The 19,977-nt window shown below is 45.7% G+C and overlaps 1 protein-coding gene across 3 annotated transcripts in view; it reads right to left on the bottom strand.

Annotated features, from left to right (window-relative positions):
* Positions 1–809: 809 nt before the first annotated feature.
* LOC143100403 (activin receptor type-1-like) overlaps positions 810–19,977 on the bottom strand; it is a 33,684-nt gene continuing 14,516 nt past the window's right edge. For all 3 annotated transcript variants that reach the window (XM_076263554.1, XM_076263555.1, XM_076263556.1), the window contains exons 2-11: positions 18,941–19,014; positions 17,622–17,918; positions 16,462–16,767; positions 13,546–13,751; positions 11,032–11,131; positions 10,218–10,364; positions 9,389–9,664; positions 8,219–8,416; positions 2,242–2,372; positions 810–1,934 (exon numbers count right to left, since the gene is read on the bottom strand). In XM_076263554.1, coding sequence (XP_076119669.1) covers positions 1,800–1,934; positions 2,242–2,372; positions 8,219–8,416; positions 9,389–9,664; positions 10,218–10,364; positions 11,032–11,131; positions 13,546–13,751; positions 16,462–16,767; positions 17,622–17,918; positions 18,941–19,007 — 1,863 coding nt within the window. In that variant the 5' untranslated portion in view covers positions 19,008–19,014 and the 3' untranslated portion in view covers positions 810–1,799. The remainder of the gene's footprint in view (positions 1,935–2,241; positions 2,373–8,218; positions 8,417–9,388; positions 9,665–10,217; positions 10,365–11,031; positions 11,132–13,545; positions 13,752–16,461; positions 16,768–17,621; positions 17,919–18,940; positions 19,015–19,977) is intronic.

Here is a 19,977-nt window from a genome sequence, read left to right as displayed (position 1 = left end):
ATTTTCTTTCTCACAGTGATCAGCAGTAGTTGATCTTACAATGGAGTCTATGCCCTAGACTGTCTTGTAGTTGAATGTGTGGTCTCACATGGGCTGTAACACTGGTTTCATTTTTTCCCGTTGTCACAATAGCTAGTGCAGTTGCCAGCAATACTGAAATAATGCTATAAAACTATTACACAACTATTAAACAAACTCACACATAATGCACTGCAGTACTGTGTGCTCTTGATAGTCATCCACACAGAAACAGAGGGCATACTAGTGCATTCCCTTTTACAACAGATTTCATAATTTAAAACAGTTGATGAAATACAAGCAAGGATGCTTGACTGGATTTAGGACCACAAAATATGGGTTGGATAAAATTACTTTGTACTCCATTCCACTACTTCAAAAAAAGCCTGGCTGTGAATTTGGGCATTTAACAGGCATGTACACAAATTAATAGAAATCATTTTGTTCTGGACAAGGGCTCAGAATCACATGCAGTGCAGTTTGCAGTGTTTAGGGTCAACTTTAGACATCTGACATTTTCAGGTGAAAACAAATTAATTGCCCATTTCCTTCAGAGACTGACTTGAGACTGGTCAGGCACGGCCCATGTATTTTGTTACAAAATGGCAGTTGTTGGTGAACCCATGAAAAGACCCTTTGTGCTCAAAACAGCTAAAACTTACAAGTCTGCAGTCTTGAGAATGGGCGGTATTGGGGACAACGCTGAGCAAAATGTATTCTAGTTTCCATAAACAATAAGCAGTTTGACACAAGCAACCTCAAATGCAAAGATGAGACCGGTACCATCTGCATGCATTTGGTTTTCTATTTAATTAATTGAAATAACTAACTGATATAAAATGAAATAAAATAAAAAAAAGTTGAACTTAAATTACTTTGATAATGTACACAGTAAGACAATAAACCGTTACAGGCATTACTTTATATATTGAGTTCAGCATGATCTAGTAAATTTTTATTTACTCTTTTAGCATCTGTATCAAATAAAGCTTATGAAACAAACAAACAAAACAGATACATAATGCTAAATGCTTGGTGATATACAAAATGTTCTGTAGCAGGATACATCAGACATCTCAGAAGGAGGAAGAGAGTGACTAAAGCTGCGGTACTATTGTAATGTTAGTGTGTTAAATAAATTACAGGTTTGTTGTAAATTGCAGAGGAACATCCTTTCGTAAACACAAGTGCAAGAGATGCAGCCAAAGTTGATCCTTTGTTGTTGTGTTCTCTGATTACTATAGAGATATGGTGATTGTGAAACACAAAGGAACTCCGCTTTTTTGGCAAGTTGAATTTTTTTCTCTCCAGATGCATCTGTAACAGTGCAAGTAAGGAATGCAAAGATTGCTAGTGCAATAAAGGAAATAAAGCACATACAATATTGCTAAATGAAATATTATTTTTCAGACATTTTTTTTTCCAAATCAAAGCTGTGTCAAAACCAAAAAAGGTGTAACATACGTTCTCCTAAAATGCCCAAGTAACAGTTTTTTCTTCCTTGAAGAATATGACTATGTGGGAAAGTTCCTATGTCTTAAAAGGGATAGTCACCAAATAACAAAGACTATCAGTAGTCTTTTTTCCCGGATCTTTTTTAAATGCCCACTACACCATCTTTGGATGCCAAAATGTGTCCCATCGAGAGTTTAAAATAAATACAATGTGCCACTATAAGAGCACTAGATCCCGGGAGGGTCCTGGCGTGCAGTCCACCCCAGGAGCTCCTCCGACTGGACTTCTGTTAAAGGCCTTTAGGGGGTCTTCCATCTGGAAGGAGTTCAACAGTCCGCTTTGATTTTGTCCAGAGAGTTGTCGATTTTTGTCAAAGTCTTTTTGATGCGTAATGCAGTTAGTCTTGCAGATGGATTCTGATACCAGCACTCCTTCATGAGTTTAGCAATGGATGTTAAAGTCTGAAAGGAGGGGAAGATGGGGAAAGATGTAGAAAGGGATACAGTTAGCAGAGTGAAAGTAATTTTCTGTAAATTTTCCTGAAGGCTGTTTAAATGATTGACAGCACAATAATTGATCAATTTAGTCTCCAGGTCACTTGATTTTTCCGGACTCAAGATTTATCCAAGTAGTTAGTTATATCATGCCTACTTGCACTAGCTTACGTCACAATGCTTTCTAGAGCATTGTGACGTCTAGGGGTTTTCTTTACCATATTCCCCACATCTCTGCTTAATTAGCAGACAAAAATTTGAGTTATGTACTTACTGGGTCTGAGAACCATCTGTTGGGGATGTTGGGTCTCTGTTGATCTATGCACACAACCTTTTTCATATCTTCAAAGCTGGGGTCACTTGGAACAACATCATGGAAGGGAGGCTTGTAGTCTTCTACTATTCCTATAAATGGAAACAACAGAAGAAACACAGTTCTCATCTGTATGGATAGACAGGTGCACCTGTTTTCAGTCAGCAATTATATAAATGGAAAAGCTTTTTAATGGAGTACCAACAGGAGTAGATCCAAACAAAATAACACTAATGTCTATTTAACTAGGTTTTTGAATGAGCAGGTAAGGTTTGATAAACAACACTTTTCATCATTATGAATAAAAATGCTGCAAAAGAAATCAGTTTGCACTTTTCAGTCAGTTATAACACTCCCCGAGATGATTTGGTTAAGTCTTAAAGTTTTTTTTTTTTTAATTGAAACTAGAATGCATTTTCAAGAAAATGCAAAATGTTACGGAACATGTGTGTAAGTGACAAGTAAATAATTGTAAACACTGGTGTCAGCCAATAAAATTAGATGTCTGTGATTTTAGAATAGTTAAGGGACATTGTTGGACTTGACACAAAGCAAAGTCTCTATAATTTCACTTAGTTGTTGTGGAGCATTTGTGACCTATGTCCTTGCTGGGCCTTTTATATTACGTTTATTTATAAAGCACTCTAAAAAACAACAACAGCTGACCAAAGTGCTGGACAGGCAAATTAGTACGACTTGGTAGACAACAAAAAAGACAACAAAAAGTGAGGATAACAATATTTACAGGCAAACAAACAAATAAATACATAAGACAATCAGACTGTGTTAAACGCCAGGGCATAAAAATGGGTTTTTAGGTGAGATTTAAAAACACTCAAGGAGGGAGCCAGGCGTATATGTTGGGGCAGCTCGTTCCAGAGCTTTGGTGCAATCACCGCAAAAGCCCGGTCCCCTCTGCTCTTTAGCCTAGAACGAGGCACAACCAGCCGGAGTTGGTCAGCAGACCTAGAAGCCCTAGAGGATGTCTGCATCTTCAGGAGATCTGCTATGTACAGTGGGGCCAGACCATGTAAAGATTTAAAAACAAATAAAAAGAACTTTAAAATGTATTCTAAAACGGACAGGGAGCCAGTGAAGGGCTGCAAGCACTGGTGTAATATGCTCACACCTTCGTGTTATGGTTAGAAGGCAGGCTGCAACGTTCTGAACAAGTTGAAGGCGGGATAAAGAGGAACAGCTAATGCCCACATATAGGGCGTTGCAGTAATCTAGGCGGGAAGAAATAAAAGCATGAATAGCCATCTCAAAGTTTTTGAGGGATAAGAAAGGCTTAACCTTGGATAAAAGCCTTAACTGGAAGAAGCTAGATCTTACTACTGTGTTTATCTGTTTCTCCATTTTAAAATTACAGTCTAACATTACACCAAGGTTTTTTACAGTATCTTTAGCAAATGGCTCAAGGGGGCCTAAGTCACCTTGTGTGTCACAAGCAGCACTGGGCCGAAAGACTATGACCTCAGTTTTATTTTCATTAAAATTTAAAACATTTAAAGCCATCCAGGCTTTGATGTCCTCTAGACAAGCTAATAAAAGTTTAAAAGATTGGGGGTCGTTATGTTTCAGGGGCATGTAGATCTGTGTGTCATCCGCATAGCAGTGGAAGGAGATGTTATATTTTCTGAGGATGGATCCCAAGGGGAGCATGTATAATGAGAACAGTATAGGCCCCAGAATAGACCCTTGAGGAACACCACAAGGAAGTGGCGCAGAGGGGCAGACAGAGAAACTTCTGTCGGCTAGGTAGGATTTAAACCATTCAAGAGCAGTGCCTCTGATACCAACACAGTGCTCTAGACGGGAGAGTAAAATATCATGATCAACAGTATCAAAAGCAGCGGTGAGATCAAGGAGGATCAGAATAGCAGAATCTCCAGAATCAGTGGCTAGCAGCAGATCATTACTTTCAGAAGGGCTGACTCCGTACTGTGGAGGGCTTTAAAACCAGATTGCAGAGGTTCCATGATACCATGTGTATCAAGAAAAGACTGTATTTGTTGAAGCACAAGCTTTTCTAGAACTTTAGATAAGAACGGGAGTTTTGAGATAGGTCTGTAGTTAGATAGGATTGAAGTGTCTAGAGTTGGAGTTTTTTAATCAACGGCTGCACAACGGCATGTTTGAAGCTCTTTGGCACAACACCTGAGGCACTACAGTTCATGATCGTTAATATGTGGGGACCTGTGGTCTCAAGTGTGTGAGCGATGAGAAGAGGAAGAACAATGTCAGTTAGACCAGATGAGATTTTCATTAGCCCTATGGTTTTGCTTAGGTTAGCAAATGATATAGGCTCGAAGTGACTGAAACTCACAGGGCAGGTGACAGAGATAGAAGGGTCAAAGGAGGGGGGGGTTATCTGAGCTCTGATGTTGGAGATTTTGGAAACAAAGTACTGCAGAAATTGTTCACTACTCACTGAAGAGGTGTCTAACTCAACAGGTTGGTGTTTATTGAGAGCAGTGTTTATAGTGTTAAAAAGAATATGTGGTTTGCCCTGATTGCGCAGAACAATATCAAATACCAGTTTTTTGGTATTTGAGCAACGTTTCCTTTAAAATATCAAAAGATACATGCAGCTTGTCCTTTTTCCACTTGCGTTCCGCCCTTCGACACTCTCGCCTGATTGAGTGGGAAGTGTCAGTCAGCCAAGGTTCTTTTTTGGCTTTCGGGCGCAGTGTTTTAAAAGGTGCAACACAGTCCAGAATGTTAGAGCAGGTAGAATAAAAAGAGGATGTCAATTGTTTAGTATCCGGACAGACAGAAGATTGAGCCTCAGCAGCAAAGGAGAAGTTCGGTGTGTTGAAACAGTTTAGTGAAGTTTACCGTTCGCCTCCATCTTGAATTTGCGAAACACGATAAGTCGAGCGACTAGTACGAATGAACAGGTATGATAAGGGATCAGATTGAAAAATAATTCCGTGGAAATGCATGGATTCCAGTTGCTTCCAGTAGCAGCAACTGGAATCCATGCATTTCCACGGAATTATTCCGCATTTCCACGGAATCGTACTAGTCTTATCGTGACTAAATTCAAGATGGCAACGAACGGTAAACTTCCTGAAGGTACTGTCTGTATAAATCGTCTTGTAAATAAACTACCAGTGCTTTTTCAAAGTTCTCAATGTCTCGTTTTAAATGTCAGGGCCCTCGGAGTCAACCAATGAAGTGTGGAGGTACTTTGAGCCTCGTAAATGGTGTAAAACAGTGATTTATTTGCATGACTAGGCCGATGCTAGAGGCACCCCCTTTGAAAACCTGTTGGTAGCATTAGCTAACTAGCGCCAGATATCGGAGTGCAGGGGACAAGCCGAGATGAGCTATGAGACAAAAGTTCACACTCTGTATCATGTTTCAACACACTTTAGGTCAATATCACACCGAACTTCTCCTTTAAGTCTGGAGACTGTGCTGGCCACTCCATGTTTTCAAGCTTACCATCTTGTTCTTTTTTCCTATGGTAGTTATGGCATAGCTTGGGCTTATGTTTTGGGTCATTATCTTGCTGTAGGATGAACCCCTGACCAACTAGGCGTATACCAGAAGGTACTGCATGGCGCTGCAGAATGCTGTGGTAGCCGTTTTGGTTCAGGGTGCCTATCACTGTACAAGTCACTGACTGGATCCAGTAAAACAGCCCCAGACCATCAAGCTTCCTCCTCCATGTTTGACAGTGAGGAACCATCCTTTCGCCCACTCTACGGCGTACAAAATCCTGCGTGATGAACCGAAATTTCATGATTCATCAGTCCATAACACCTTCTTCCAGTCTTCAGTAGTCCATTGGTGGTGTTTCATGGCCCAGACAAGCCTCTTTCTTATTCTGACGTCTTAGCAATGGCTTTCTTGCTGTAACTTGACCTGTCATATATATATTATATTATAGTAATATATTAAAGTGTTGCTGAGATATGACCTTACTTTCACGATTGTGATTGGCTTTGACAGGCAAACGCTTTTGAAAATCAAAAATGTATTTAAGGCTTGGTCTGAAGATCACCTGTGCCAAATTTGGTAAAAATTGGAAAATGTGACATGTGAATTGAACTCGGCTTGATCCAAGGATTTCAATGGTACCTCGTTTTCGAAAATTGGGCATATGGGTCAAAAGTTATGTGTGTACACCTTTAACTTTGACCTGTTGGTGGCGCTAGAGTAGCCTGGGTGCCAGCCGAACTTAGTCCCGCCCACAACATTTGAGGTCGGGAAGTTCGGTCTGGCATTGCTCCGTTGTGGAGCAACTATGCTCGCCCCAAATCTGGCAGACCAATCAAATCGGGCTTTACGATGATGGACAGGTGAGCAAAAGCCTCGTCTATCACGTCATCTGAGCATGCTTAGGTTGATTATGTTTGCAACAAAAACGCTGTGGCTAGAAGGAGACAGATAGCTTCTAAGACCCCATATGGAAAATGCATATTATTTCAATAAGGTTTTATCACTGAAAATGACTATTTCTGAAAAATTTGGCCAAAGTTGAGAAAACTCATGGTTTCACTTTCATCAAGGGAAAACAGTGTGTTGCATTGTGACATGTTGTTCCCTCGTTCGTTTGAAATCTCTAATTGACCACCTGTTCGAGGGATTTGCGACAGCCTTTCCCAGCTGTTTATAACATGTTTGTGGCATATCAGTGTTCAACCGAATTATTTTTAAAAACGGAGAGGATATCAGTTTTTTTCTAATAGCCTATCCTACTACGTATCTCTTAGATTTCGCTAATGAGTGTTGTAGGAGATATTGACGGCACAATAACAACTTTTACAAAAGACCAGAAAACAATGTTAAAGCATTTGTGGAGAAGAAGGATGGTTCGTGTGTTCTTCCTATGGATCTCACGGTAAGTTATTTCGTTGCTCTAATTGGTTAGGTCTATCCAATTGAGTGCAGAGGCATTCCCTCCCTGTATCGGTTAAACTAACTGTCAGTGTAATTTCACCGGCATATGGTCAAACAACAAATGACTTTATTTTTGCCAGTAGTAGGTCAAATATCAAGACCATTGTTTAAGCATTATGGGGTTAAATAGACACTGCATTTAATGAAATGCTAATGCTACTATTACCCTTGTGTTAATGTGAGCTAATGAGAGTGGAAATTGGCAGGGAAAGTTAAGGTTACTGTGTCCCGTGCTAACCTACTCTGCAAAAGAACCTTCCTATAAATAGCCCTAAAGCCATTTAACTCTGAGGGGAGATATCGGGATCCATTTCAAATAAGACACCACCGTGTCACTTTGCAGAGGGCAAAGCTAGGCCCATCACCCAAAAATAAAGGGGCATGTGAGGAGGCCACACACATCTATACGAGCACACATACAAATACACACACACACAAACATCTATAGGGTATATATATGTATGTATACAAATACACACACACACATATGATCACTTGAGTAAGAAATGCAGTCAGACAATGTTATTTACTACAGTAATTTCCTGTGTATTAGCCGTATAAACCGCAGGACAGTGTTTTATGCAAGCAAAAAAAAACAAACATATTAAGACCATATTAACTGCCCCCGTGTATTTACAGAAATTTTGCAAAATCAATGTATAAACCGCAGCTAATAGTTGAGAAATTACGGTATATTTGACATATTTATGAGTGGAAAGGATAAATAACTTTTCGCGTTTTCATCTGTATACTGTATACACCATCCTCTCTAGTGGTGCACTAAATGCTCTAAAGCCCTTTTGGCTGTACTTATTCTTATTTATTATTTTACTGACATGCTTTAAAGAGATATGTTTATATACAGAAGCTATCAAATAAAGAAAATAACTTATTTAATATGAAAATAAATAACTTATTTAATATGAAAATAAACTCGCCCTCTGGAGTTCATACCAAAACAGGAGGCTTATGAAACACCCCGCTAGTTTCTTTATGACACTCAGTGTTCTACTGCAGGACTGACCGTTGCTGACGGTTCTCCGAGCGATCTCCCACAGCACCAGGCCAAAGGCCCAAATGTCCACGCGCTTGTACGACTCAAAGCAGTCTGTCTGGATGGAGTCGTCCAGCACCTCTGGGGCCATGTAGCGCTTGGTGCCCACTTTAGGGTTGTTGCCAACATCCAGCTCATTAGTGTCCTGGAAATGCATGACAGCCAGGCCTGTAAAAGACAGAAAAGAAGAACACATATTTAAAATCCATCGAGGATATCCTTTTAGATTGAAGAGGAACACAAACATGAGTGAACAGAAGCCCAGTCAAGCCAAATTCTGTGCCAACTTATTAGGAAAGTTTCACACTTTATTTTGAAATGACAAAATATTGTGAAATGGATGTGATGCCATTATTTGATGGATGTAATACTAAATATACCAAATTGGTAGAAAGCTGGCAGTTAAAAAAAGACATGTACTGTCCTCTTGTGGATTTTAAATGACAATGCAAAATTAAGAAGAAAAAACAAGAAAAACAATCAACATCTCTATTAGTGATACATCAGGGTGCTGTGCTCATCACACGTGTGTAATTAGACGAAAACAACAACACATTCATTAGAACAAGCTGAGCAAAGCTGAAGTAGGCGGGAGAGCACTCCATCCAGGACACGGTCTAAAGCAGCATCTCTCGGTGCTCGGCATCTATTGGAACAGTGAGCATTCCGAGTACTTTAGCGACCGAGGGGTGCCTTAATGGATTTTTGGTTAAGGGTTAAGAGGGGTTTCAGCATGTTTCCTTCCTCCATATTAACCAAGGCCATTCACTGATTGGTGGGGAAAGGGGCCCACAGCGTGCCTGGTGGAAGTCTGGCAAACAGCCTCTCAGTGACCGTTGTTATACCTGTAGATGCACCTTATTTTTCCCTCCAAATGGCCCAGCAGTAGTGGGTCAGCATGACCTATACCAGCTAAGTTATAAATAACATTGCAGGATGCTGATGCTCGAAAACAACAAATAATCAACAATTATTCATCAATGAAACAAATTATTTTCTTTTTATGGGACAGCTGTTCACCGTTTTCACAGGAAGAAGCAGCTTGTTTTAATGGAGCCAAATCAAGATAACGTTCCTCTGACACACCGTGGTGACTGCAACTGGCAAACGCACTCGTGGGAAATGGCCACGTATACCCACCCAAGTCAGCGATGCAACACTGGCCGTTCTTGTTGACCAGGATGTTCTTGCTCTTGAGGTCACGGTGGGCGATGGCCGGTTTGCCCTGCGTGCCGAAGATCTCCACGTGCAGGTGGGCCAGGCCGCTGGCGATGGACAGGGCCATGCGCAGGCAGGCCGCCGTGTCCAGCGTGCTCAGCTGCAGGTAGTCGTAGAGGGAGCCCATCTCATGGTAGTGCGTGATCAGCCACAGCTGCGTGCTGGAGTTTCGCGAAGTCATGTCCGACGCAATGAAGCCTGCAGGGGAAGAAGGGCGCCGGGTAGACGGCCAGAAAGACAGAGAGAAAGAAAAAAGGACAGAGTGAGGGATGAGAGAGAGGAAGAAAAAAGGACAGAGTGAGGGATGAGAGAGAGAGGAAGAAAAAAAGGACAGAGTGAGAGATGATAGAGAGAGAAAGAAAAAAGGACAGAGTGAGGGATGAGAGAGAGGAAGAAAAAAAGGACAGAGTGAGGGATGAGAGAGAAAGAGGGAGAAAAAAGGACAGAGTGAGGGATGAGAAAGAGAGGAAGAAAAAAGGACAGTGAGGGATGAGAAAGAGAGGAAGAAAAAAGGACAGAGTGAGGGATGAGAGAGAGAGAGGAAGAAAAAAGGACAGAGTGAGGGATGAGAAAGAGAGAAAAAGAAAAAAAGGACAGAGGAGGGTTGGGGGGGGGGGGGCAGGCAGTTCAGATACAGACCTAGTGAGGTTTTTCATCAAACACCGTAAACAAGCCTTGCGCAAAAACATGCGAATGTAGAGCGCTCTAATTAATCACATCAGCTACAGATTACGGCATTACTGCCACATACCCAGGATGTTCTCGTGTCTCAGCAGCACGGTGTTATAGATCTCCGTCTCTCGGAACCAAGACTTCTCGTCTCGGGAGGAGAATATCTTCACCGCCACGCTCTCACCCTGCCACTGGCCTCTCCACACCTCTCCGTACCGCCCCTTACCTGCAGGGGAGAAGCAAGGACACCCATCATGAGACTACATCGCCACCGGTGGCTGGGATTGTATAATCCAAAAGGATTATCTATGCCCCGATTATAATACGCTAAAAATATACTCATATGCTCATGAATCTATATTGGAATCATGCTGTCAAACGCTGAGGGGGCACAGACAAATTGAACAGTCTGCTGAATGCTGTTACCGCAGCCAGGAGAGAAGGAGGTTAGCCTGGTCTTATGTACTGTATGTGGGCGACCTGATGTGGGATCTTGCGAGTCATTTGTGGGACCCTCGAGGGCTTAGACTGCAGATGCGTACATCCATAAAACAACTTAATCACATCCGTGTCTCTGTCTGTCTGTCTGTCTGTCTGTCTGTCTGTCTGTCTGTCTGTCTGTCTGTCTGTCTGTCTGTCTGTCTGTCTGTCTGTCTGTCTGTCTGTCTGTCTGTCTGTCTGTCTGTCTGTCTGTCTGTCTGTCTGTCTGTCTGTCTGTCTGTCTGTCTGTCTGTCTGTCTGTCTGTCTGTCTGTCTCTCTCTCTCTCTCTCTCTCTCTCTCTCTCTCTCTCCCTCCCTCCCCACCCTTCCCCCTCTTTCTTTTAGTCTCCCCTCCGCCTGTGTTCCCCTGCTGTGCCTCTAACGAGGGCGATGGGATTAGCCGAGCTCCTCACCCACACATTCGTTGAGCGTTATCTGTCTGGCTACAGTCCTCTGGACAAGGAAGGGGAGTCCGGATCCGCTGCCTGATGTGCAGGAGTGATCGAGCAGATCCTGTGTGAGAGAGAGAGGGAGAGAGAGAGAGAGAGAGATAGAGAGGGTTAGAAACAAATGAGAGAAGTAAGTAACCAGTGCGTAACGAACAGGGTTAAAAGGGAGGAACACACACAATCAAAAAAAATAGAAAAATAGCATAAGAACAGCATCTAATGCTGTGATTTCAGCATGTGGGCCTCAGATGGAGGGGGGGGGGGGTGGTCGAGTGCGCCAGCCAGCGTTTGATGTGGAGCATATTAACGTTTGTGTGTGTGTGTGTGTGTGTGTGTGTGTGTGTGTGTGTGTGTGTGTGTGTGTGTGTGTGTGTGCTGTATGCTCGGCTGTGTGGCTGTGGGCGAACCAATGCGCCCACCCGTGGGGAGGGGGGAGCGAGAGAGCCCCCTGCTGGGAGAGACAGCAGCAGGCGTGGGTGATTAGCGAGACAGGGGGAGGGGGGAGGGAGGTGTGGTGTGGTGTGGTGTGGTGTGGTGGGGTGTTTGGCTGATAGACTAGAGTCTAATCCTCAGCCCAGACTCCCAAATAGCCTTTTAATAATATCAGCCCAGCGGGGTCGCTGCACGGCACCTTGACCGGCACCAGAGGGCACTGTCGAGCAGCTCCAGAGAGGCCGCTGTGAGGAAAATTAAAATCCGACCAAAACAACACAGCACCACCCCTTCCCTCCTCCCCCCACCACATCCACCTCCTCCCAAAAAAACAACAAAGAGGATAGAGGGAGGGAGGAAACAAGAGCCGGCCGGAGAAAAAAAATTGGAGTGGAGGTTTGCCACTGCAGTTAAACATATGTCTGCGTCACAAAGGCAACATGAGGACGTCATTTTGAAAATGACAGGAATGTGGACAGAAGGACATAAATCCTGAAAACAGACCTCTTTCGGGTTTTTCAGAGGACAAGGGGGAAAAAACAAGCACCATAATCTGTGTGACATTAGGACCGAGCTGGGGCGGGATATGGGGTGGGGAGGGGTGGAGGCTGGGGTGATTAACTGAGCCAGTCAGATCATTGACATTATCATCATCCGAGCGGCCTTATGCACCCAGGGAAACAGAAGGCGGGGAAGGGTGGTGCACATGTGTTTACCCCTGAAATCTACTTTTTTTTATGGCCACAACTGGTCCTCATAACTCTTGTCAGGGTGCTGGCAAGCACTTTTTAATTATAATGAAACAAACATTCTGCGGCAGCATATTTAGGGCCGGGTTGCCAGGCTCTCCGCTGGTCCTTTTGAAACCAGCTTGAATCGGGTCCAAGAGCAGCAACTCTGCAAACCCACCCCAAAATGAGGCATGAGAACGGCCACGCTACTGTAAACACGGGGCCTGTTTGCCTGAAGGCTTTTCATTAAAAATGGATGGGATTTTACTGGGATTTAGGGGGGACTAAATTGCATTCATTTCAATCTAACGCTCGGCCAGGAAGAAAAAGCACCGTCACTTGACGGCCAGGAACTCAAGCATCTGAGAAACACCGGGACGAAAAAACAAAGGAGTCCTAGACAACAAGATGCCTTTGGTTTAATTTACTTGGCTGTCCCAGCCTTATAATATGGATGAAGAGCCATGTTAGGTGAGCCGAGGGGTTAAAGGCTTAATGCATGCAAGATAGATATGCTTAGTGGTATTATAGCATTTTCACCATCATTAGAAATAATGGCAATGCCCGTAAGAATACAATACTTATTGAAGTACATGAGGGAGTAGGGCGCTTTAATGGCCACTGCAGCAGTAAGCTAGTAGTGCCGGAAGTCATAATAGTCACTAGAACAATTCCCTTTTAAAGTACAGTATATTCTCAGAGGAGACACTGAAGACACTGCTCCAGGCTTGACCACGGACAACAGAAACCCAAGAACCAGGTTTTTCCCCAGCAACTCATCATAACTGGCACTAATATAAAGGTCCGCAGTCTAACCAAGGAAACGCTTTGCGCAGTGCTAGGGACTGTGGGGGTGAGAGCAGTAGAACAGATAAAATCCCACTTATACCCAAGTGAGTTCATAGTTGCAGACTACCCCACCACAGGGCTATTTATTAGGTTATCAACCGGAGAGAAAAAATACTATTTTCTGATTGGCTGATGGGGTGGCTATTAATTCTAAATAACGTATAAACAACCTATGAAGCAGATCTGGTAAAAAAAGTTCACCGTTCCATATCAATGCTTATGAATGGCAGCTATAACAACAGGATGACTGTTGAGCCTGGAAGCAGGCTTCGCAACAATGGAATCAACAGTAAACAAGCTAACTGTCCACAGCTATCACTGTAGGACCAAAGAAAGTTGTGCAACAAACTGAACAAGTCGGCTTCTTGGGCGGAGGAAACTCCCATTCTGTTGCACGTCGGGGAGTTCTTTGCTTTCCCCCTCGTCCATTCATTCCGTATAACAGGACACCTCGGCGGCTACTCACCGCTAGTGTGCTCTCCCCGACGTTCGAGGCGATGAGGCCATCGATGGTGCCGTACTCAGCATCCCGCGCGGTGAGCTGCTCCATCTGGTTCTTGTGAATGCGGCGGAACACCAGGATGGCCACGGCCGACAGGACGATCAGCACGATGACTGGCGCCACGATCACAACCGCCAGAGATGTCACGCTCGAGCTGCGGCCGTCACTCGCTGCCACAAGTGGAAATACAGGGTGCAACATGGGTAAATGGGACACACACACACAAAACATATCAACACACAAAGTCATGACAAGGACTGGAATGAATGATCATTTTCATGACAAGAAAATGGTGAAACAATGTCAATCGGTGTTACCAAAAACCCAAGATTATGTCCCTCAAATGTCCTGTTTTGTCCACATACCAAAGATATTTAGTTTACTGTCATAGAGGAGTAAGCCAAAAAATTAACCGATTATCAAAATAGTCAATAAACAATTAATTGTTCTAGCCCTAGGCATGACAGTGCAGTGCTAAGGACAAGTAAACACATGGGCCATTGCTGAGCCCCGCCAAGTCATGCTTTCTTTTCATTATGTATGGATGTGTGTGTGTGTACGTGTGTTTGTGTACATGTGTTTGTGTGTGTGTGTGTGTGGAGCCAGGTGAGTGGTGTTGCGTTGCGTGAGCTGAGGCATGTCTCGTCCGTAAGCCTGCGGCTTTGTGAGGAGAGGCGATGATAATTGGGTATGCTAAAGAACACGCTCGCATTCCCAGCTGCCCCAGCCCGCACTGGACCACACAGACGGAGTTTAGCTGCGGGGGCTCCACAACAGAAACAAACAGCGTCAGTGAAAGAGAGGACACACACACACACACACACACACACACACACACACACACACACACACACACACACACACACACACACACACACACACACACACACACACACACACACACACACACACACACACACACACACACACACACACACACACACACACAGAGCCTCCCAATAGGCCTTGAATACACTGCCAGACCCACCACTGCCAGACCCTCAAAACATTACAGATCAAAAGCTACAGGTCCCACGCCTAAATGCACACACACGCACACACACACACACACGCACGCGCACACACACACACACACACACACAATGCTCCCATTCTGTGCCTTTGACTCACTGGAGTCTTCATACAGTACTAAGGGTAAATTCAAAGAATTCAAGGCATCACCAGGGCTCAAAGACCTGGCAGCTCACACACAAGAGCACTTCACTTTATACAGATTACACTTCAGAGATTTTTATGTTGCTTTCATTTGTTGCTCAGCAGCCAAACTTTTTGTGTGTGTGTGTGTGTGTGTGTGTGTGTGTGTGTGTGTGTGTGTTTGTTAAACTGCTTTCCAAACAAACCAAAAGTACACTACAGTCTCCTTTGTAAGAAAGTGTGACCAAACAGGCGTTCATGCGAAAGGTCAAAAAGCTGGCAGCAGGAAGCGAGACAACAAACAGAGCTTCTTGTGCGGATCACAAAGCCGCCGATCAAAGAAACTGGCGAATCACTGGAAAATATCTGCACATGAAAGGGACGCAAAACAGCCCCTCTTCTCGTGCGCTTTGAGGAAATCCTTTTTCCCTGCTAATTTTCAGGAAACACAGCAACTCACAGATGTTTGTGTTTTTGTCGGCTTGCACCGCAGTGTATGAAAAAATAAATAAACGGGAGACATCAGAGACGTGAAGCCTCTTATCAAAAAACAACATTATGATAAAATGATGCATTGAATTAAAAAGTTGCTTGTCAGAACAGCGGGGGGTTGCAGATATGGGCTGGCAGGGCCCCTGGGAGCTGGCCTCGCTGCGCTGGGCTTGCCTAGCAGCAGTGTGCCAGATGCCATTGACATTCAGAAGGTGAACAACTACTGCTGCCACTGCTGTTGCTGCTGTCACCGCATCTCCAAGAGCAGAGGAGACGTGACACACACACATTCTCACACACACACACACACACACACACCTCGAAATCATTCAACCTTCCCAGGGGGGATGTGTTCCACTGGGGACCGAGAGGCGCTCGGTGGGAACAGGGGAGGAAGCGGACCATGACCAAACAGTGCTCAAACGGCCACCTGCTTCTTCCAGGCACCTCGCCTGTCTTCCCCTGTCCCGGTCTGTCTGTCTGTCCGTCCGTCCGTCTCTCTGCCTTTCTCTTTGTGGTGTGCTAGCTTTAAACACAAGGAGTTCTGAATGCCGGGTGATGGTGCAGGGTCTCAAATGCCCGTGGCAGACAATTTCATGGCCTTGCAGTCCTGAGGCAACCTGCAAAAGGGGTGTGCGGTGTCTCTGCGTGTGGGGGTGTGGGGAGTCGGGATTTGGTGTCCAAGGACAGGGGTGCGCCCATTCCACCTGAGACGGAGGGCGGAACGAAGCTTCCCGGACGTCTCTGAACTGGAGGCCATTGTGAACTCAGGAGCTTGCTTTTTGTTTGCGCTCGGCTTGCACAATGGCCGCGGACATGAGGCCTGTGTTTGCGCTCAAAGCACTGGAGACGCATTTGCGAGTGATTGTACAAGGCCTGTCAAAACAACACTCGACACACACACAGACACGCACAGCATTGTCCATGAAATGCAAACAAAACAGATAGATTTGGCTAGAGTCTTTAACAAAAGGCTGTTTCCCCCCCCAAGCATGTTACGCTTGGGCTGAGTCTCAAGCAAGTAAGGCGTGTCTGAGAGATTATGCACGGATGTGTATGACAAGTGTTTGTGATTGAACTGCACGCAGGTGTGCAGCTGTATCTCTGCATGAGCGCGTATGCTTACCTATGTTATTGTGCGAGTGTGTGTGAGTGTGGGTGTGCGTGCGTGTGTGTGCGTGTGTGTATATGCACCTTTGTGTATGTGAATGAGGCTAAAAAGCTCCACCCTACCTCTGACCGGCAGCTCTACGGTGCGGTTGACGTTGCACAGGTGTCCCGTGCAGCAGTGCACCACCTGTGTGGACGAGGGCGGAGTCTTGCACGTCAGCTTGCCCTGCTCGTACACCTTGAAGCAGCCCTTCTGGTAGACCGGCACGCCGTTGTTGAGCGACAGCGACGAGAAGCACTGGCGGCCCATGCAGCGGCCGCCGGGGGGACACGCTGGCCCCTCGCACACACACTCCTGCTCATGCTCGTGCTGCTCCGCCGTCGGCTCGGGCTCCTTCGCCTCGGGCACGGCTACAGCTGGCGCCCCCTCTGGATGGAGGACAGAACAGGTAAAGAAATTACATATCTGAATAAAGGTGAAGGGCAGAGAGAGGTGTGCTACGAGTGCTCTAGCACAGATAGAGACAGTTAGCGCCCCCTCTGGAGACAGTTAGCGCCCCCTCTGGGTGGAAGACAAAACAGGTTAAGAAATGAGCAAGGTAAAGGTGAAACGCAGAGAGAGATGTGCTACGAGTGCTCTAGCACAGATGGAGACAGTTAGCGCCCCCTCTGGGTGGAAGACAAAACTGGTAAAGAAATGAGCAAGCTAAACACATGAGCTACAAGCGCTCAAACATCGACAGAGACTGTTGTGGCGTGGGCTCAGTGGAAGCCCACACGCTGCATGTCCTGCGGGTCACTTTGCTGTTTTTGAAGCACAGCCCTCGTGACCTACATTGGGCTCAATCTCATTATGCAACGGTTATTTACACGATAGAATGCGCTCCGATGCGTAAGGTCACTCCAAACATTACCCTCTCTCAGCTCTCAGCAACACTGGTGGATGGATGAAAGGACACTGACACACAACACTGACAAGAAGCTAAACAAGTTTATGTTTTGGTCATAGCAGCCAAGTAAACATAGCCTGAAATAAGACCCCCTAAACATCCCCCAGCAAGAGAGAGAGAGAGAGAGAGAAAGAGAGTGTATCTGTCTTGTTTTTTCTCACTCACAAACATACAGAGAGAGAGAGAGAGAGAGAGAGAGAGAGAGAGAGAGAGAGAGAGAGAGAGAGAGAGAGAGAGAGAGAGAGAGAGAGAGAGAGAGAGAAAGTGTGCGTGTCGAGCGGCCCCAGTGACCGGGCGTGGCAAACTCAAAAGTGCAAAAGAGCAGAGCGTCACCTCTGGCGGGCGTTTCCACGGAGACGTTCATGTTGCACAGGGCCTCCTGGCAGCAGAACACGCCGGGGCTCCCGCAGCGCACTCCGCCGGGGCCGCCCCCTTCCACCTCCTCCTCCTCCTCCTCCTCCTCCCCGGCGTCCCCCGCCGTCACACACCCCCTCCATCGCCGCCGCTGGGGGTCCGTCCCGTTCTGGGGCTCCAGGGCAGAGAAGCAGTGCCGCGCGGCGACGCAGCGGTTGATGTGGGAGCACGCGGGCCCGTCACACACACACACGATGCCAGTGGGTCCCGGGTTATCTGTGCAGGAAAATGAGGGGGAGAGGTGGTAGAGAGACAGAAAGAAAGAGAGAGAGAGAGAGAGAGAGAGAAATAAAGAGGGAGAGCGAGAGAGAAAGAGTAAAAAAAAGGGAGAAAGAGCTTCCATTACTCATAAGCAGAGGAAGTTGGAGTGACTGAGTCAATGTTGATAGGGCACTACATGAGCTATCTATTTTCATATATCTTAAACACACACGATAAGTGTAATCAACCACCAGACCTTGTGGCGCATCAGCATTTCCCTTTCTTTTCACACACACACACACACACACACACACACACACACACACACACACACACACACACACACACACACACACACACACACACACACACACACACACACACACACACACACACACACACACACACACACACACACACACACACACACACACACACACACACACACACACACACACACACACACACACACACACACACACACACACACACACACACACACACGGGTCTGATAGCCAGGGCCCGCTACAGCTAGTAGCACCCATTAGCCATGCAGAGTGAGTGTGTTTTGCCCAGGGAGAGAGCGCGAGAACACAAATCAAATGCTCAGTCATCATCCGCCTCTGAGAGGCAATCACTGCAGTTGTCACAAACATGCTGGGAGAGAGGGAGGCAGTTAAGAGGCAAGGGGGGGAGAGAAAGAGGGAGGGAGAGGGGGACAGATAAAAAGGCGAGGGGGGGAGAGAAAAAGAGAGGAAGAGAGGGAGGGGGCTAAAGTGTGCCCTTGATGCAGACAGATGTAAACTCCTGCTCACCAGACAGACACAGAGCCCTCTATTTTCCCCAAACACTGGAGAAACTCAGGTCCTTTTTTTTCCCTTTTCTTTCTTTCTCGAAAAAAAAGAGTTCTCTCACACACATGCAGACACAAGCACACACACACACACACACACACACACACACATCCAACCAAGCTCACTAGTTCAGGGTCTCTCTACCTCTTTCTTTCCAATTCTCTCCTTTCATCAAAGGCTTACCTTGCACACTGGAGGCAGACAACACCACCACGGTGAGGACCAGGAGAATCATGACGCCATGGAACATCGTGGACCTGGAGAGACACAAGCAGAGGAGAGAGCTCAGGACCACTGGCTTCATGCAAAGCTCCGCATTCGCAAAGACATCAAACAACTTGCTGCCATGCCAAAACAGATTGGGTGGGGGGGCATGGCTGCAACATTTAATGAGTTTACATAAAAGTAGAGTTCCTACATGTCATCTACACTGATCTTTTTTGGTCTGAAAGACAGACAAAGAAAACAGACCTGCGTGTCTGCATATTTAGACAGGCATATTGCAACCTACTGTGCGTGCCTTCACAGACCAGCCATGTTAACAGCTTCCAGACAGCACGAGAGATAGCGGAGATATACAGAGAGAGAGAAGAATGGCATGACAGAGAAAAAGCATGAGGCTATGAGAGAGGCATGAGGCTAAGAGTGAGTGAGAGAAAGAGTGTGAGAAAAGAGAGAGAGAGAGAGAGAGAGAGAGAGAGAGAGAGAATGTGAGAGAGAGAGGGAAGGAGGAAAGAGGGAGGCAGCTAAATTATAAAAGAAGTGCAGAAGATACAGGCAGAGATTTTAGTGGGCAAGAGACCTTTCCTTATTGTCAGTAGAATCAACACCAAGTTTAAAATGCTTGAGCAAAGCGGAGCTCATGCCTGCCTGTTGTCCTGGCAACAAGGCATTGAGTGGCAAGCAGTGGGAAGACTGGCAATCTCCTATTGGCTGCCAGTGTGACAGAGGGAGAGAGAGAGTGAGTGAGGGAGAGAGACAGAGAGAGGGAGCGATAGAGAGAGGGAGGGAGAGAGCGAGCTTGGCAGCAGAGGGAGCAGACAGACGCAGGAGAAGGAGGGAGGAAGAGAGAGAGAGGTGGAGGAGAGGAGAGAGAGCAGAGAGCACAGCAGGACGAATGAATGTGGAGCCCAGAGAGGAGTGAGTGTGCCTGTGTGTTGTGTTTAAAAAGGCAGACAGCCATGTTTTTGCATATTTAATCTTTTTTGTCTCTCTGTACT

The sequence above is a fragment of the Alosa pseudoharengus genome, unplaced genomic scaffold, assembly GCF_046254945.1.
Source record: "Alosa pseudoharengus isolate Yale_2024_CS ecotype anadromous, Long Island Sound unplaced genomic scaffold, YU_APseudo_1.1 YU_APseudo_1.1_scf_3, whole genome shotgun sequence".
Lineage (NCBI taxonomy): Eukaryota > Metazoa > Chordata > Actinopteri > Clupeiformes > Clupeidae > Alosa > Alosa pseudoharengus.
Note: the sequence above shows the minus strand (reverse complement) of the source record. Positions and strands in the feature narration are given on the sequence as shown.